Source organism: Protopterus annectens, chromosome 9.part0 (assembly GCF_019279795.1).
Source record: "Protopterus annectens isolate FY-2018-M chromosome 9.part0, PAN1.0, whole genome shotgun sequence".
In the NCBI taxonomy this organism is placed as follows: domain Eukaryota; kingdom Metazoa; phylum Chordata; order Ceratodontiformes; family Protopteridae; genus Protopterus; species Protopterus annectens.
In genome coordinates this window covers 1,670,819-1,691,520 of record NC_056743.1, presented here as the reverse complement: position 1 = coordinate 1,691,520, position 20,702 = coordinate 1,670,819, and the positions used below count along the sequence as shown (strand labels likewise).

The 20,702-nt window shown below is 42.9% G+C and overlaps 1 protein-coding gene across 1 annotated transcript in view; it reads left to right on the top strand.

Annotated features, from left to right (window-relative positions):
- Positions 1–20,702, top strand: part of PPFIA1 (PTPRF interacting protein alpha 1) — a 2,891,353-nt gene that overhangs the window by 1,444,401 nt on the left and 1,426,250 nt on the right. The window contains exon 14 of the mRNA XM_044082514.1: positions 19,108–19,190. Coding sequence (XP_043938449.1) covers positions 19,108–19,190 — 83 coding nt within the window. The remainder of the gene's footprint in view (positions 1–19,107; positions 19,191–20,702) is intronic.

The window sequence follows — 20,702 nt, the reverse complement described above, 5'->3', positions numbered from 1 at the left end:
AGGACTAAGCCTCTTAGAAAATCTGACCAGCTGCTAGTTAGCTTTGCTCCAGGGGCAGAGGGGAAGGCCATTTCAAAGCAAACCATTTCCAAATGGATAGCACATTGCATCCATTTTTGCTACAAACGCAATGGAAAACCTACCCCATAGGGGATAAGAACACATTCCACCAGGGCTGTGCATCTACTACTTCTGCATTTCTCAGAGGAATCCCTACCAGGGACAATCCTGGAAGCTGCAACCTGGAGCTCTGTACATACTTTCACCAAGCATTACCACCTGCCTGTCTTTTCTAAATCCAGAGCTGGATTTGCCACAGCAGTCTTACAGGGCCTTATTGCTAGCCCTAATGCTCTTTAACTACCCCTTCCTTAGCTTTGGGAATCAACCCAAGTGTAATGACTGCAACAGTGAAACATGAAGAACATAGTACAGTTGTGTACACTTACATAAATGTAGATGTTCGAGTGTATTCACTGTTGCAGTCCTGGTTACTCTCCCTCCAGCCCCCTGACTTCTCTTGACTTTTACCTTTCCTCCTTGTTTGGCATATATTATATCAGGCATATTTGCTTTTTGCTGGGGGTGTTCCATACCATGTAATTGCTTCCTATTGTGGGGGCACCTGACAACTTGGACAAGAAAAACTGATGTAATGGCGTCGGCTGCATGTTTTATACCCCTGACGACCTGCCATCCATGGAAGAAGCAGCAGCATCCGACGCAGATATCTGAAGACTCTGGTATTCAGGCCGGCTGAGGGCTACCTGCAGGCAGATAACCCAAATGTGATGACTGCAACAGTGAATACACTCGAACATCTACATTTATGGTAAGTGTACACAACTGTATTATAGTAATGCCCCAGTTGAGACAGTGGCAAGAACGCAGGAGTGCTGTGTGCAGTTGTAGAGAGGCCTTGCAGAGAGAGAATATGGTTACTGGTTTAGAAAGGGGTAGAGAAAGGTGACGGGCATAGTTAGAGGAATGGAGGTTAAGATATGTACAGTTAGAGGGCAAGGAAGCTTGATTTCTCTACACCTGAGGAAAGGAGGAAATGATACGAGTCTGATATTGGTTCATAGGACTCTGAAAGAAAGGTATGATGCAGTTACACTGGGGAGGAAGGGCAGGTCTAATCAGTTCAGGATTATCAAATCTGCAGATCAGAATTTCACCTAACAATGATCATATACTTCATGGTGAAGATGGAACACAAGTGGAACCAGATGTCAGAGCAGCTGGAAGGGCAAAAATAGCTTTGGTAATGGGTACACAGATATCACCCAGTAAAAAACAAGTCACCCAACTCTATATTAAACTGCCGCGAAGCAGGAGCTGAAAAAAAACAAACTGCCATCATTATTTTTGCTCATTAAATGCTAATCTGTATGGTGAGTGTAAAAATAAAAAAAGACAACCAGCAAAAGTAATTGGAGTATCAGATGTTCTTCGTGTTTCACAGTTGCAGTCATCACATTTGGGTTATCCCTGGCAGGGTAGCCCTCGGCCGGCTCGAATACCAGAAAATTAGTATTTCTGTGTCAGTTGCGGTCACTTGAGGACTGATGTCAGGTCGTCAGTAGTATAAAGTAAGGCAGCCGACGCCATTACATCAGTCTTTCTTGCCGTGGAGCCCAAAGCAGAAGCAGTTCGCAAGAGTGTCGCTCAGCTTCTACCTGAGTTTTCATCTCCGAATTGAAGTTGAAGTCATCTAAAGCTAAGTACCCCGTTGGGGATCTTTTATTCTTGCACTAACCAAGGTCAGAAAAAGTTAATAATTGTCTCACCTGTGGAAAGTAAATATCACACCGAGACTTCCACTGTTACTGCATCACTTGTCTAGGCCCCCGTTGCCACTTCTGTGCTTTGTTTAACGCCTAAGCCATCCAACAGCAGATCTACCGAAAAAACGTAAAGATAAAGACAGAGACAGACCACACAGGTCCAAACCTACTGACAGTGCTTCCATTAAGCTAGTAGTCAGTCCTCCGGTAGTCAGTGAGGCACTTTTGCAGACCTAGCTGCCCGCTCAGTTGATTCACAGGCTGCTACCGAGACCCTTTCGGAGTCCGGTATGCTGCAAAACTCTTCTTCGTCTTGGGATCCTGTGGTCATCTCTATCTTGGATGGGTCTGGAGCCGCTGAGCAGGCACCAGCTTCCAAGGAAGTCCTTCGCACCACCGAATCTCAACACTAACAGACGTCTTCTTTTGCATCTATCGTTCTTTCAAAAACATCTGAGTTCCTTAGGCGTAGGGTTTGAACCACACCCAAGAAACCAACTACCCACTCTCAGGCGCCTGCTACCTTGCCTCAGTCTCAAATGCTTAAAATTGTGGAAGACCTTATCATGCTGATCAGGGGAAGCCAAGCTACCCCTTCAAAAAAAAAAAGAAGTCTGTCTCCAGTAGTATTGTCTGAACAAGAGTCAGATGAATCTAATGCATCTGACTATGAAGACATGCAACCCCTCTCCACTTACGAGGATTCTGATGCAGAGGAATCCATTCCTTCAGCCTCTTCCCCAGAGGATTTTTCCTTCGGGGAAACCCTGCATACTTTAAGGGAGCATTTCCAGTGAGAGAGTCAGAACTACCCTCAGTCTAAAAAGAGGCTCAGGGAATTCCTAGATCTTCCACAACACAGACCCTTGGCCATCCCCCAGTCCTGGATGTGGTGGAGGATGTTTTCCTAGAATCCAGCTGGACTCCTGACACCCTACCTTTTGCTTCCAGAAAACCAGACGTACTATAGAATGGACTCATACAGATAACTTTTTAAAAATCCAACAACTGACCCTGAGGTCATTTCTCAAGGGCCAGAAGGGATTAAAGCAACCTCTGCTAAGAATCCCACCCCCTCAGACAGGGATTCCTGAGCATTGGACAGATGGGGTAAAAAAGTATCCACCTCAGCTCCTCTTGCTGTCAGGGCACTACATTATCAGTTCCATGTGCTTAAATATCAGCAACATACTTCGCAACTCCTTAAACAAAAAATGTCTTCCTTTCCTGCTTGGGCAGAATCTAAAGATTTACAAGACTTAATCCATTCTGCAAGTGAAGTAACTAAACACACTTTGCACTGTGGTTTTGATGCCCTAGAAGCTCCATGCAGGGCAGCAGTCAATGGGTCTGTCATTAGAAGACATGCATGGCGTAAAGAACAACCCCTGCCAGACCCTGTCAAATCTAAATTGTTGGATGCCCCCTTGCACAAAGATAACTTATTTGACACTAAGGCAGAAGAGGTCTTAAAAAAATGGAAGAAAAAGCAAAATCTGTGCAAACAGTTAAAGATTTCTTACAGGTACAGCCCCCTAGGTTCAGTAGGCATTTTCCCCTTCCAGCACTGGTCCTTTCCTGCTCCACATAAACAGGCCTAGCTTAGGACTCATAGAAACAGACCCCCTCCCCCAGACACCAGCCCCAGGGAATGCAGAGATCTAAGCAGTGGACTACCTCCACTTCAAAACCAGGGAGTTGTAAGCCACCCCCTTACGGTAAGAACTCACAGTGATTCGCCTCCTCCAGACCTCCCCACTTTCACTTACCCATAGGAGGAAAATTCTCCTTTCACTCAAGCACCTGGGCCACCATTGTCAAGGACCAATGGGTTCTGAACATTGTGTCTCAAGGATACAAATTCTCCTTCCACACCCTTCCAACCCCAAAAGGGTTCCCAGATCTACCACCAAATCATCAGGCAGAGGCTTAAAAGCAGATCCATTCCCTGCTCTCTTTCATAGGTTCATAGATTAGTACTAGGCTAACTGCCCTTGTGAGCCATTTTAAGTCTAGCTAATTATTCCCTGTGAGATTCAAAGGCTGTACTTTGTGTTTGTAAGGCAAACACCTTAACCATTAGGCCACCCTCCCACCCCCTGAGGTCAGGGCAGTAGAGCACGTTCCTGCAGAACAGACAGGCCAAGGCTTCTACTCCAGACTTTTTCTAGTGCCCAGAAAAGAGGGCACCTGGTGCCCCATCCTCGATCTATCCATTCTAAACACCTTTCTGGTGATCCCAAAATTCAAAATGCTCACCCTTCAGCAACTGCTACCCATGCTCTTCTTGGATGTTTGGTTAGCCACCCTTGATCTAAAAGAGGCCTACCTCCACATTCCTATCAGGAAATCATGCAGAAAATATCTCCGCTTCAGGGCAGGATCTCCACACTTTTAATTCTCTGCGCTTCCTTTTTGCTTATCTAGTGCTCCCAGAGTTTTCACAAAATGCCTGGCTCCGGCCATTGCCTTTTGCAGACAAAGAAATATTCAAATTTGCCCCTACTTAGACGACTGCCTTATTCAGGCACACAACCAGGAAAAGCTGCTCAAGCACTTGGCCTTTGTAAAGAGCCTACTAACCTCTCTAGGGTATTCAGTCAACAAAAAGAAATCAAAACAGGTGCCTATCCAAAGGATAATCTTCCTGGGAGCAAGTCTGGACATAGCATCCCAGATGGCATACCTTACACCAGACAAACAAATTTTCCTGTCAGCCTACTTCTGTGAACTGGCCACCAGGCCCCAGCCTTCTGCAAGGAAAATCCTGCAAGCCCTGGGGTTCATGGCATCTTGATACTCCTCATTCCATATACCAGACTGCATATGAGGAAACGTCAGTGGTACCTAAAGAGCCTTTGGTGTCCGCAATCTTAAGACCTGGAAACACTTCTACCTTTAATTCCTTGCCTCAGAAAGGAATTTCAACAGCATGCCCCTACAGCAAGGGGCTGCCCTTCTCCCCACACCCCACCGCCCAGGCCCTCACCACAGACTCATCAGATTATGCATGGGGTGCACACCTGGACGGCAGGGCCAGTGGAGCCCACAGTAAATCCCCCTGAACATCAATCAAAAAGAGATGATGACTGTGCAGCACACCTTGATAGCTTTCAAACCCCTTCTCTCTCCAGGGAGTTCTCCTGATCAAAACAGACAACACCACTGTGATGTGGTACATCAACAAGCAGGGAGAGACTCACTCCCACCCTCTATGCAGCCTGGCTATGACCCTTTGGCTCAAAGCCTCTTCCATGCAACTACACCTGTTAGCACAATACTTGCCAGACTGTCTCAACTCCCTGGCAGACCAATTAAGCAGAAACTGTCTGGACCCACACTGAGTGGCAGCTCAACAGAAGTACCTTCACCCTAATAATTCAGAAATGGGGAACCCCAAAGGTCGACCTCTTTGCCTCCCACACCAACCATCAGCTCTGCAAATTCTGCACCAGGGAGCATCATTGCATGGCTTGGAAATTGGATGCCCTGTCCTTCCCCTGAGTCAACCTCTCGGTCTATGCCTTTCCTCCCCTACTCCTCATCCCCAAGGTACTGCTCAAAATAAGGGAGGAAAAACCAAGGACCATTCTTATAGCTCCAGACTAGCCCCGACAGCACTGGAACCCCTTGCTGTGCAGCCTGTCCCCTCTGCCTCCATGACATCTTCCTCAGATTCCCAAATCTCCTAACCCAGAGAGAAGAGGAATTCATGCATCCCCAATTGCAGACACTCAATTTTGGCAGCTTGGCTTATTCCCTCTCCCCAAACCAATCTGCCATCCTCAGTAAACAGGTTCTGGATGTTATCCTTGAGGCCAGACGCCGTAGCACCAGAAAGTCTTATGCAGATCAATGGAAATGTTTCTGCACCTGGATCCAGGCTAAGGGGGGCCAGTACGGCACAGCTCTCCATCCCGCTTATCCTGGATTATTAAGGTGACCTCCTACACAGTGGCCTCTCTTTCTCCTCTCTAAAAATTCATGCATCTGCTGTTTCTGCTCATTTTCCCACTGAGCAGCCCCTTTTGTCACACCCTTTGATCAAACAATTCCTCAGAAGGGCTAGCAACTTGAGGCCCCCCAGAAGGGCACCTACACCAGCTTGGGACCTTAACTTTGTTTTGGAAAAGCTCACCCTGCCTCCTTTCGAACCAGTTTCTTCAGCAGAGCTAAAATTTCTCTCCTGGAAGACCGCATTCCTTCTGGCCATCACTTCAGCCAGAAGAGTCTCTGAGCTGCAAGCACTCATGGCTGTGGTACCCTTCATCTTCTTCCATACAGACAGGGTATCCCTCAGAACTGACCTTCATGCCCAAGGTGGTGTCCAGTGTGGCTCTCAACCAGTCCATTCATTTGCTCACCTTCTTTCCTAATCCCCAGAACTAGGGGGAAGGATTCTTCATACTCTAGATGCTCACAGACAGCTCAGATTCTAGCTGGACAGGACTAAATCCTTCAGAAAGTCTGATCAATTGCTGGTTAGCTTTCTTACAGGGGCAGAAGGCAAAGCCATCTCCAAGCAAACCATGTCCAAATGGATAGCACACTGCATCCATTTCTGCTACAAACAGCATGGTAAGTCCTCCCCAAAGAGGGTCAGGACACATTCCACCAGAGCAGTCTCCACCTCTGCAGCTTTCCTGAGAGGAGTCCCCACCAGAGGCATCCTTGAGGATGCTACCTGGACATCTGGTCACACTTTTACCAAACATTACCACCTGCCTCTCTTCTCCAAATCCAGGGCAGGGTTTGCCTCTGCAGTCTTGCAGGGCATCCTGGCCAACCCTTAGCTTCCTTCACTGCCTCCACCCATTTCCTCAGCTTTGGGAATCTACCCAAATGCAATGACTGCAACAGTGAAATATGAAGAACATAGTACAGTTGTGTACACTTACCATAAATGTAGATGTTCAAATGTATTCACTGTTGCAGTCTTGGTTTCCAACCTTCCATCCCCCTTTTTTTCTCTTTCTCCTTTGGTTACTATTCTTCCTTGTTGTTCTCCTTTCCTTACAAGGGACATATTGATATTTATTTACCATTGGTGGGGTTCTTCCACCAGAACCTGGCCTCCTACATTGGGGGCTCCTGACAGGTTAGGGCAAGAAAAACTGATGCATTGGCTGCCTTACTTTATACCACTGACAACCTGACATCAGTCCTCAGGCGACAGCAACCGACGCAGAAATACTAAGTCTCTGGTATTTGGGCCGGCCGAGGGCTACCCTGGCAGGGATAACCCAAATGTGATGACTGCAACATTTATACACTCGAACATCTACATTTATGGTAAATGTAAACTGTACTTTTCATGGACTAAACATTTTACTTACCCCTTACTAAGAGCAATGTTCAGAAGCTGCATTTATTCGACAAAGCAAAAAAATATATATAAACGATAATGCAGTTACATGAAAGTGTGTGTGTGTGAGGGAAAGCAAATAACTTTCAACTTCTTTGTTCAAGAATTTAGATCAGGGAAAAAAAATTCTAATTACAAATAGTCGTCAACACGCATAGTTTCATAGGTAGGTACTAGGCTATTGGCCCTGGAGCCTATATTAGCCTAGCCAAAAAGGTTCCCAGACTTTCGCCACCCAAGAAAATTATTATCTGTGCCCCTGTCGAGCAGTGCCATAGAAGTGATCCCAGGGGTGAATTTTCTGTTTCCCATCCAATCGTCAAGATTTTTCTTAGAGGGCCAATGAGGAGAATTGCTTGACATGAATGGGTAGTTTGTTCCAGAGTATGGGAAGTCTCTGCATCAGGACTCTATCCCTCCAGCATGTTCTGTTTATTGTGGTGACGAGGTTTAGGTCCATGGAGCATGTGGTTCGGAGAGACTGGGATTTCTTTAAGTGTAGCATGTCCAACAGCTCTGGGTTTGACACAACTTTGTATGTTAGGCAGAGATCGCCTCTGAGTAGGCGATATGCGACGGAGTAGAGCTGGAGTTTTTTGAGACAGTCTGCATATGGCAACTGTTTGAGGCCGGTAATCCTCTTAGTGAGTGAGGTATTTCTGTGGCCTTTCCAATTGTTGTAGGTGTCTTGTGAAATGCATACCAAATGGGGCATTATACTCTATAATGGGTCTGATGACGGATGAGTAGAGAGGAACAATGGCCTCCTTTTTTCTAGAGGAGAACCTTTTTGTGATGGTGTGCCATGTAGAAGGATTTCCTGACTACTGTGGTGATGTGGTTATCAAAGGGAGAGACTACTGTCCACCTGTGTCCTGAGGTCTCTCATCACACTCTGTGTTTAGTGAGCTACCACCTATGTTGGTAGTTCATGGGTACCGAGTTTTTCCTAAAGGGGATGTCAGTGCACTTCTTGCCATTGAGCTTGAGGCTATGACTTTGACACCAAGCATCTGTCTCTGTGAGGCCATTTTGTAGAATGTCTACATCATTAGGTGATTCTATTATGGCTCCCAGTATGCATTCATCTGTGAACTTTGTTAGCCAAAGACCGTCAGTGTTGGTTTGCACTTCAGAGAAGTTGATGCCGAACAGGAGAGGACCCAAGACCGAATCCTGTGGTACTCCACTCATCACTGGTCTGAAGTCGGACTTTGAGTCGGCTGCTTTTACTCTGCAGGTTCTGTCAGTGAGCCAATTGGCCACCCATCTTGTGACATAGGGATTTATGCCCAGTTTAGTGAGTTTATCTAGAATTCCAGAATGGGGGATGGTATCAAAAGCGTTGGTGAGGTCAAGATAGGCTGTATACACTACCTTGCCCTCGTCTATGCCTGCAGTGATTGCTTCAGATAAGTCAGTCAGGTTTAGTAGACATGATCTACCTTTTACAAACCCAAACTGAGTGGGGTCTAGGGTTTGAAGGTTACCTATGTCTTTGTTTATAAGCTCCAAGATGATACGTTCCATGGCCTTGCAGACCAGTCTTGTCAGACTAATGGGGCGGTAGTTTCCGGTGTCTGTGGTGGCACCCCTTTTGTGGAGTGGGATAACCGTCGCTGTGTGCCATTCAGTAGGCACATAGCCTGAGGTGAGGCTACGACTGAGCATGGTACTTAGGTGGGGTGCCAGTTCGTTCTGTAGTTTATGCAGTACGGAGCATGGGATGTTGTCTTGTCCCATGGATGCTGTGTTTTTGGATTTGGAGAGTGCGGTCTTTACTTGTTCATCCATGATTACAGGGGCTTTACATTCTTCCAGTATTAAGATGGGTCCTTTGGAGAGTGAGAGGGGGGTAAAGTTAGCACTGAACCTTTGTGCCAGGATGTTGGCAATTTCTGTTGGTTCTGTGTATTTAGTGCCATTGTGCTGTAGCTCAGAGCAGATCTGAATGTTGCCATTGAGATTCTTGACATACCTGTAGAATGCTTTGTGGTTGTCTTTGAAATCAGTGGCGATTTTATTTTCATAACTGGCTTTGGAGGATTTTATGAAGGATCTCAGCTTCTTGCTGAGGCTGACCAGGGAGTTCCTCCAATTTTGGGATTTTACTTTTTTGCAACAGCTGCTTCTTTCTGGTGTAGAGTTTGTTTATGGCAGGGGACCACCAGATTGGCTTCCTTTTTTTTTTGGAGGATAGTGTCTTGGTTCTGTTGGGGATGGCACAATCCATACACTCGTGTATGTACTTTAACAGTGCATTTGAGTAAAATTCGGCAGTCGTACCTCTATTTTCCTTCTGCATGGGTGTTGTGAAGTTTGCCGCTCCTGTCGTAAGAAGCATGAAGTTGGCTTTGGATTAGTTTTTGACTGTGGTTTCCTTAATGGGGGGGTGGGGATGGGATACGGATGTCTGGGGTGATTAGCTTGTGATCGGATCTGACCAGAGAGGAGTTGACCTCTGACATGGAACACCGGTTACCCATATTGGTAATGACCCGGTCCAGGATTTTGCTGCCCCTGGCGGGGGTGTGGACAAGCTGATCCAAGGCATTGGAATTTATGAATTCCAGAAAGCGTTGTGCGAATGAGTTGGTACAGGAGTAGTTTTCCCAGTTGATGGTGGGGTAGTTGAAATCATCCATAATTAATGTATTGGGTTGTACCTTAATATTTTCCAGTGTCTTAAGAAATGAAGAGTGGGAATCCTGGGGCATGGTGCCCAGTGTTAGTTGCACTTGGATAATTTCGAATGCATTATGTTGAGCAACTAGCCTGGAGGTGTGGATATCCTTAATGAATATGGACACGCCTCCGCCTTTAGTATTTCGGTCCAGGTTAGGTGGCCGAAAGGTGTTGTATGAATTATATCCTGGTAATGCAGGGGTGCTCTCTGGAGCCTTGAACCAGGTCTGTGTCACTGCACAGATGTCAGTGTTCTCCATTTTAAGGAGTGCCTCGAGTGAGTGCATTTTGAGGTTTAGACTTCTAGCATTGAGTAACATTACCCTCAGAGTTTGCTTGCTTGTACCTGTTACGATGGTAAATTTAGCATTTGAACTTTGCCTAAAAAAGACACTATAGGGGTGGCAAGAGCCTTAGCCAGTATCTGGAATCCCAGGCGTGACAGGTGCAGGCCATCTTTGGCAAAGCATCGTGGTCTGTCGACCATGTCTTCCCAGGCAGACAGATATTGGATCCCTTTAGAATGACACCAAAAGTATAGCCAGTTGTTCTAATTGATGAGAAATATGTACATATTTTTGTCTTTATGGACTAATTTTCAGTGATGTACCAGAAAATAAAAGTCTTTTTTTTTCCAAGTAGGTTAAAATGGCATTTAATCAGGAAAGTGTCGCAACAAATAACAATTTGCTATAAGGATAGTTTACAAATAGGGGAACAAAACAAGTCACAAGTCAGTCAGCATGAAATATATGCAAGCTAGTTATGTTCTGAATTATTTCTCTATGCTTCTAGAAAGGTTGATGTTACTATTCACTCTTATTAGATATTTTAATATGGTTACTGATATTATACACGTGGGCTTAGATTTCATGAGTCGGCATAACATTTCCATCTGTTACATTGAAGTGTAGCATGCAGAATGCTGAGTCGGCATAACATTTCCATCTGTTACAGTGTAGTGTAGCTTGCAGAATGCTGAGTCGCCAGAACATCTCCATCTGTTACAGTGTAGTGTAGCATGCAGAATGCTGAGTCGGCGTAACATTTCCATCTGTTACAGTGTAGTGTAGAATGCTGAGTCGACATAACATTTCCATCTGTTACAGTGTAGTGTAGCATGCAGAATGCTGAGTCAGCATAACATTTCCATCTGTTACAGTGTAGTGTAGCGTGCAGGATGCTGATATTGTTGATGTTCATGTTGTTGATCTTTAATTTTTCCTGATGTTCAGTCAAGCCATTAAAAGAGTTGTACTTTGGTTTTACTGTGTCAAGAAGCATAATTTGAAAATGCAAAAATATTTTTGCAGGGGGCAAGCCCCCCTGCACTTTCTGTAGGGAGACATGGTCCTCCTTTACCTAACTTTTATATGTACTAATTTCATGATCATGCAACACAGAGGAAAAAAAAACAAAACAATGCAGTGCACATCTGGCTCACATATCGCCCAGTATAAGTGAATGCAGTTTTTGTAAGTCACAACTGAAACTGAATGCTGCTTGTGTGCACTATACTTATTGGAGTTTACGAATGCTGTTTAAAGGACATCTTCTGCGGTGGTTGTGTTTGCTGTGATATTAATTCAGCACTGTGAGGTTGCCATTTCTGCTGTGCTCGTGGGCAGTCCCACAGGTCACACATTAACTTTGATATCAGAAAGATCAGAAGGCTGTGGGCTGTCTCATACAGCTGTTTGGATTCATGTTCCACTGCTAACACTGCATTGCAGCATTAGGGGGTGCTATAATCCTGAGCTACCATTCTGTGGACAAGGCTTTAAATGATATGTGCCATCTGCCTGTGTTGGTAGTAACTGGATGGATGTTATAGTCACCGTATCTATCACAAAGAATAAAGACTTTTTTTCCTGGTCTCCAGGCCAGATTTCTAAGTCAACACTTATATAAAAGCTACCTTCAGTCTCCCCTTGAAAATATTTATTAATTGAAATGTGTTAACTGAGTTGGTGGCATGGTGCTTGAATCTTTTTCATCCATGGCCTGAGACAAAGCTAGTCACATTATTGTTAAGGTGGCCGTTACACTGTGGTTTTACATAATAGTACTGAATTGGACACGCTGTTGGCATACACTGAAATGAAATAATTAGGATCAGGTCTCCAGTCTTAAACAAGTTGTTATATGTTTGTGAAACTGATTCAAGTAATTCAGCAAAGAGTTCAAGAAATTTGTTTTGTGGGTAACACTTAAGAGGGGGATTTCTTGAATTCATTTCAGGAGCATACTTTTTTATGGACTCTTGCATACTTTTTTAATAGATGGAAGATTGAGCTACCCCAGTAAATTACCAGGGTTTTAAAAAAGTGTGGCAGCATGAAGTATGTGGCAGCTTTAAAAGCTGTTGACTTTATTTTGTATAGCAGCTCTCAACTTCTATCAAAAGACTCCATTTGCAAAGCCCAATAATCAAGGATAAAAGTTTCCTATTAGGGACAGAATTTAAATATTAACATTGTTCACCTGAAAAAGCTGATAGAATTTAGGGATTTGTATAAAAAGGTCTGAAAAGATAGCCTCTGAGATAATTTAATGACTTGGACAATCCAAAATTATGAGTTAAAATTGGATATGCCTGAAACATGGAGACATTTGAAAGGTACAGATTTCCGTGCAGTTGTGTGGTGACTGCAACATGTGTGGCAGTAAGTGGTTTGGTTAGTTGCAAAGGCAAAATTTGTAATTAAGAACAGCTTCTTGCATTTGAATCGTACTATATCAAGATTATTCATCTGTCAGTTTTTGAAGTGTAATCAACTCATTCCACAAGTTGTACTGAAATGTTAATAGTTCAGAACTTGTATGTACACCTAGTGTTCACTGGACATTACGCTTTGTACACCTAGTGTTCACTGGACATTGCGCTTTGTGCACCTAGTGTTCACTGGACATTGCGCTCGGCGTAGTATTACTTTATGTAGTTATATGTCAGTGAGACCCTGGCTTTTCTGTGTAGTGTTCACTGGACATTGAGCTTGGCGTTGTATTACTTTATGCAGATATATGGCAGTGAGAACCTGGCTTTTCTGTGTAGTGTTCACTGGACATTGAGCTTGGTGTGGTATTACTTTATGCAGTTATGTGGCAGTGAGAACCTGGCTTTTTTGTTTAGTGTTCACTGGACATTGCGCTTTGTACACCTAGTGTTCACTGGACATTGCGCTTTGTACACCTAGTGCTCACTGGACATTGAGCTTTGTACACCTAGTGTTCACTGGACATTGCGCTTTGTACACCTAGTGCTCACTGGACATTGCGCTTTGTACACCTAGTGCTCACTGGACATTGAGCTTTGTACACCTAGTGTTCACTGGACATTGAGCTTGGCATACTATTACTTTATGCAGTTATATGGCAGTGAGAACCTGGCTTTTATGTGTACTGTTCACTGGACTTTGCGCTTGGCGTAGTATTACTTTATGCAGTTATACGGCAGTGAGAACCTGGCTTTTCTGTGTAGTGTTCACTGGACATTGCGCTTTGTACACCTAGTGTTCACTGGACATTGCGCTCGGCATAGTATTACTTTATGCAGTTATGTGGCGGTGTGAACCTGGCTTTTCTTTCAAGAGGGATGAAGCCCTTACTGTGGTGCAGACGACCCAAGTTCATATAAAGGGCAGGGGAAGTTGGCAGTTACAGCCTTTTGTCAGCTTGCCCATCCTGGATGTGAGGGAGAGGTGGGTCTGGAATGGGGAGGAGGAACTGCTTTAACACTTGGAAGGATTAAATGAAGTTTATGTACTTGTAACAGCTTTGTATGTAAAGTAAGAGGTAAATGTGATGCAGGAATGACAAGTAGAAGTTATTCCAGAGACGTTTACTGTGAAGATCCCGTATGGAGGACGTTTACTGTGAAGACCCTGTATGGAGGACATTTACTGTGAACAACCCTGTATGGAGGACTTTTACTGTGAAGACCCCGTATAGTGGATGTTTACTGTGAAGACCCCGTATGTGTTACTCTTTATCTAACATGTACATTTTTCCCTTATAAACTAGGTATTTGTTCTGTAAGGTACTGTTGGTGTAATCTGGTACTGGTATTGAACCCTTGTCCTCTAGTTATGCAGTTCTGGGGGCAGGACAGATAAAACATTAATTCTCTTTTATAATTGCAGGGCCTTTTCTGTCAAGCTTTCTCTCAGGATGATTCCTTAAAGTGCATTCTAAAAACAGAAGTGTTGGAATCATGTGTTTAGCATAACTGGATAAAGCCCTGAGTAGGACCCACACAACTTGTGTTAGCTCAGCAGCCTGGGTGCTGGAGGAGGTGAACAATGAATTTAGGAGTAAGATAGGTGGACTGACTCTCACTGCGGGGCAGAAAGTCCAACACGTGGACTTATGGATACATGTTTTATGTGTGTGTTTGGGAACACATGGAAATAGGAAGAAGGCATAGCAGGCCTTTTAACATATGTTAGTCTGCTCATCAGCTGCATGTGGGAGTGTGCTTTAGTCTCTCTGTAGAAAAACCTGATGGCTGGCTGCATGAGATCATCCTGTGGTCAGCTGTCATACTGAAGGGAATGAATGGATGACAGGGCATGGTTGGGGAGTGATTGCATGCAGGCAGTGGGAATAAAACAAAAGTAGAAAAAAAACGTAAGCGTTTGCGACTTTTATCTCCCATGGCTGTCATTTCTTTAATTATTCACTTTAGAGTTCTTAGTCCATTTTCTTAGTGAGTAAAAACCTTTAATTTACCTTAGGTGTTTATACCTAATCACCAAGCAAACTTTAAAAATAATAAATGCAAACAGTATGAGTAAAATCACAGTTGAACCTGGCAAAGTAAAAATTAGACTTCTAGAAACTCCAAAAAAGAGAGTACTTAAGAAACTGGTAGTTATGTAGTTGCAGAGGAAGTATTTTAGGTGAGAAAATTAATTCCTGTCAGCTTTTCGGTCTTCATTGTAAAAGTCCAGTCCCCCTGGATTAACTTCTACTTCCTGTTACAGTCTTGGGAACGACCTGTAGCTCTAAAGCTGAAGTTGTAAGCTGTGTGTTGGGGATATAGAAGGAAAAGAGCTTCTAGTGACAGACAGAACCCAGACTATGTATGACGCAGTCAGTTAGCAGCAACATTTTAAAGACATATCAGACTTTGTCAATTCTCCAGCACAGCTGTGATGTATTTGGTGCATCTAGTGACAGACAGAACCCAGACTATGTATGACGCAGTCAGTTAGCAGCAACATTTTAAAGACATATTGGACTTTGTCGATTCTCCAGCACAGCTGTGATGTATTTGGTGCATGAGGCACCCGTTAGCAGTGTGTACCTGCTGAAGACTGGAATGGCTGCCATCATTAAACTCAAGGTAAAGCACTGTACAGTAGCTAAGGTGGGAACATGGCAGTACAGGGACAACTATGACAAAGCACATTGATGGAATGAAGTGCTAAATCCAGGGGGTAGTTTTCAGACAGTTGTGATATTCGCTAACAGCCGATCCTTTATTGTCATTGAGTTATTGGGTACCACCTTCAGATTTCACACACACACTGTGAACTCCATCCGTGTCTCACCTTACAAAATGGTGGATCCATTATTGGACGCAAAGCTGTGTGCACTTGTATTTCTTCAGTGATCTACACAAAGCTGAGTTCAAACAACTAACTTCACTCCAAGACGATAACCTCCATATGATCCTGAACGATAGTCCTGTCAGACACATGCTTCTAAGGAAGAGAAAGATGTAACTGAATGTTATTAGCACAGCAGCGGTATTGAATGTCTTGACTCTTGATGACATGTTTTAAAGGTAGCATGAATACTTTGAGTAATAACAAAGCAATGATCAAGTCATTTGGCCCCTACCAAGACAGACAGGTAGCTGTTGGTTTAATTAACATCTGAAACTCCCTCCTGGGAGTGGGCCTAGAGGTAAAAGACAAAAGGCAGACCACTTGAGCACCATACAAAATCACTCAGTCTATCCTGGACATACCTTGAACTCTATCCACACTACCACAGTTACATAGTATCTGAAAAAAAAAAAATTGTGCTGGCATCTAACTATGGTTGCTTTCTATTTGTTACTACTGTAAGACTAGTTTTATTTCTGTTGTTTCCTGTGCTGGTGTACTACTGTAATGTTTTTTATTATTGTACTATCTGGAGCTTTTCTCCTTGGTTCTACACTGAAAATGGGACAAAATCCCAGTTGGACAAACCCGGTTAACAAATGTCAATAAATAAAAATTAAAAAATGTAAGACCCCAAACAACTGATTATAATGCCATGGTCTTCTGTGTTGTACTTTGCCCAGATATCAAGGGAGATTAGGATCTCACCAATAAAAGGTCATTGACCACTCTTAGGGAGGCATCCTCATTGCTGTGGGTGAGGTCTAAAACCAGACTGGTACAGATCCAAGAAAGAATGAAAATTGATATAAAAGTAACTGTGCGTTTAAAACTTTCTTGATAACATTTCTAACAAAAGGAAGTGTCAGGGATGATGCAGAAGTGAAACAAATGAGAGGAATCTAGAGAAGACATTTCTGTAACAGGGGGGAACAAAGCCTTGTTTGAAACTAGACTGAAATATTTTATGCTAAAAGAAGCTCAATTAACTTGTCAGATTAGTGGATCTAGAGAATCTATTCATGCTTTTTGGTTCTGTGCCCATGCCACAAAACAATAAACGTTTACTGCATCAGTGTCTACAGTCCCATAATTGCGAAACGTGTCCAATCAAAGGTCTGTCCGTTCCACAGCTGAGCTACTGGTGTGCACTGTGGATGAATTTAGGGGCGGGAATGCTTGATATTGGTATTCTTTTCATAAAGAAGTAGTATAATCTCCTAAAGCATAAGGACAGGAAAAGCTTTATGAGTGGTCTTATGGGCTGGGCTTTGGGGTTTGTCTACCACATACAAAAGTGCAGCTAGTTAGTCTAAAGCTTCAGAAGTCTCCTCAGGGGAGCATCTGCCCTTCTTGTGTGAGATTTCTAATCGGTGTCCTCCATAATGGTTGTCTACTTTAAGTTTGTTCTTGATCAGACATGACCTCTCTGTGTCCACTCCATCCAGTATCCCTTCTTTTTAATTTCTCCAGATATTTTGGGTTTCTAATACCATGACACTAAAGGACCCCATTCCTAAGTCAAAGTATGATTAAAGTTTATGAAATTAGTATTGTTTCACTCTTTGATGTCAGCCAAAAGTGCTCTTCAAAACACCCGCAGTGTGCCCAGTAATGACTCTTGCAATTTGTATGGAGTTGCATGTATTGGTAGCATATCTAAATATGATTGTAGTCTCTTATAAGATCCATTGTTCCTACTACTATTGGAACTATCTGGGTATCTTTCTTCCACACTGCTCCCATTTCTGCTTGCAAATCCTGATATTTTATGACTTTGTGTCTTTCTGTATGCAGGACACTGTAGTCACTGGGTGTAGTGATTTCAATGATCAGTGCTACTTTTGTCTTCTTTTCTTGGACTCCACTATATCTGGTTTTCTAGCATCTATCTTTTGAACTGTTGCTAATGGATAATCCCTTCTTTGCAGGTCCCATTGTTTACAGTTAGATCATGGTCCAGACGTCTGAGGAGACAGGGGGTGTTTATTACAGTTGTTCTAGTCTGAAAATGGAGAAAATTATTTAAAAAATCAGTAAAATGCATCAGTTTGTGTAAAATTTAGAAGGTATTTATAAAATCTAAGTACATGTCAACTTGAAGGAAAAAGCTCTTGCTAAGAAGAACCTTGCAGCTGATCAGCCAAAAGCAGGTCAAATTCCAGTTTAGTACTGGAGATTACTTCTGGTAATTTAGAAGGAAAAATAAATCAAATGTACTCAGAAGTGTGTAAAATAAGCAGTATGATAGAGATATATATAAAATCAAATAACAAAAGGTTGAAAAAATAGAAAAAAACTTTAAGAAGGGAACGTCCTCTCTGTATCACGGACAGGTCTCATTCTCCTCTCTCTCAAATATCCCTGATATCCAAGCTATTATGGAAAATTGTAATTAAACTAAGAAGGTTAAGACTTTGCAGACCAACTATCTCCTCAGCAGGGAAAGCTAACAGGTATATAACCTGGTTGAGAACAAAATCCAAACCCTAGATTCTGTGCAGTAACTTCTACATATCATGTTTAAATTGATCTAAAGATGGGCAGGACCAGAAAATTTGCATCCAGTCCCCAGTGCTTCCCTAGATGAATCCCCAGCTAATTAAGGAGGTCCCTGGAAACTATCTCAGTAACATAAGAAAGAATTTAGATATTGCCATCCATAAAATGTAAAGCATCTAGGTTTGGTACCTTATTCCCAAATGGAATTTAATATGTGGATCCCTAGATTCCTTTCCCATAGATGCTGATATTTCCCAACTAATTATTTCAAACTTTTCTGCAGCAACTTGTATGTTCTTGGCTATTCACTTACCCTTAAAAGAATCCTTTTTCCCTTTTCCTAGCTTCCAAAACTAATTTCACTAAATTAGAGAAAGCATTTTTTGGAACAGTCTGCCACTAACAGCATCCATTCGCAAAATAAATGCATCCTGCCACTGTATTACCCTCTAAGCCCTCTGTAAAGACTGCAGTGGAATCCTTTCAGACTCTCTGAAAATCTGGCTCCAAAAAATGGACGTGCCACTCCCTATCAATACCCTTCTCAACTGCTGAATAAAATAACCCATTTCAGGAACACAGAGACTGAGTTAGTTGCTTGTCAAGGAAGAGGGAATTTCTGGAGAGTCATTTGCCTCTCTCAGGTGTCTTCAGAGGGATAATTGTTTGCCTGTCAGTTGGGTATAGAGAGAGAAGAGGTCAGCTAAATCTCACTAGGTAAGTTAGTGGCGGTAGGAGACCTCATTAACAGGAACAAAGAAAATACAGGTGTGGGCCTGGAAAAGTAGGTTATATAGCCAGTGATAGCTTCAGTTACTGAAAGAAAAATGAGAGCAGGCCTGGAGAATTGGGGTTTCTCTTCAGTAAACCATCTGTTTGTTGAAATCTGAAAACTTCTGGCATTTTCTTTTTTAAAAGAATTAAATGAAATATTATAACAGTGGAGATGCATGCTGTTTGAGTTAATTTCCCAGAGGAGCTAACAGAAACACTGTAACTGTTATATTTGCGTGTGTGTTTGTGTATGCAACTTCGATTTCATGGGGAGATTAAATTGAAATTATGCTGATTTTTGGAAATAACACCTGTTGTAAGCTTTAGTCTTTCATGTGTTTGTCACATGGGTTACTGAGGTGTTTGCTTAATATTTCAGGACCAGCTGCTTTTGGAAACAGAATCCCTAAGAGCAGAAAATGAGCAAATTCGAATACAAGCAACATCAACTTTTCATCACAGGTATGATTGTGCCCACCCAAGATGTGAAGCAAAACAACAATTCAGGTTGTAGCCTGTTGTAGGTCCCCAACCATGTCCCAAGACTCACACTCCACGTTCCTAAGCACCTTGGAGAATATTAGCGTCCAACTTAACACTCTCGTACCAGGCAACTTCAACTACCCCTCCATTAATTGGGAAAACTACTCATGTACCAATACACTTGTCCAACATTTCCTGGAATTTATTAATTCCAATGCCCTGGACCAGCTCATTCTTACCCACACTAGAGGTAGCAACTTCCTTGACCTGGTCATTGCTAACATGAGCAACTATTTCTCTATACCAATAGTCAACTCCTCCCTGGTTAGATCCAACCACAAACTAATCACCTTGGAAATCCACATCCCCCCGCAAAGGTATCTTTGCAGTTCTCTTCATATGCCTCTATGGCACTGCCAGCCCAGCTATCTGGAATTTTGTAAATAATCTTATATCATTTGTAAATATCAATATGATTCATATGCTTGTCTTACAAATGTAAGAGAACTATATGTTGTGTGTATATTAAATTACTGGTGTGGAAGTGTGTTGAACAGGGTTTGCACAGAAATGAGCTTCAAGGATGTGTCCACATTGTACCCTACCTGAAAAGAACAGAAATTTATATAAACTATATATACCTGTGCAAGTGTATGTTTTAATAGAAGCTGGAACATACAGAGTTAACTTGCAAAACGTCAAGAAAATAAGTTGAAATTAAAGTGTTTTACGATTGTGTTATCTCTCAGTTTTAATGCAACAAGCCGACAAAATGTCTAGAGCTAGAAGTTTTTGAATTTTCTTGAAACAGAAATATTTACTAGGTTTCAAATGTAAAAGCACTTTATTGTTTTACGACTTCCAAGTTCTGCAAACCTCTGAGAGATATGTACTTCTCACACAGAGATGTTAAAATTTTATTAGTATCTGTTTAGCCTGGGAATTGAAGTCAGGTGACAGAGTGATGCCATCCAAGCCAGACCAGCAGTAATGTTTATTATTAATTTAAGAACTCTCTCAGAGAGAGACTGAGCATTTTGTATTTTGTCTTTAACCTGGAAACATCCATCATCGCCATCATCTGCACTTGCCTCGCTAATAGTAAGGAACCAGAGTACAGTAATTTCTTGTAGATATAGATAGGAATGTAGTAAAGATTAGATGTCCTTCAAGAATGCAACTGCAGTCCTGACATATGGGTTGTCCTGCCTCAGGCAGCCCTTCGGTCGACCGGATTCCAAAGTCCGGGAACGGCGTCGGCCGATGTCGCCTACTCCCCGACGTCAGAGCGGCTGGGGTATAAAGGCATCCGCCGACGCCATCTTCTTCAGTCTTTCTTGCCGCGCGGTGCCCGAAGCAGAAGCAGTTTGCAAGTGCCGGTCGGTCAGCTCCTGTGTTTTCAGTTACCGAAGTCATCAGAAAGCTAAGTACCCCGTTGGGGAACATTTTTCTTGCCTCAGCCGATGTCAGAAAAAATTGAAAAGGTTAACA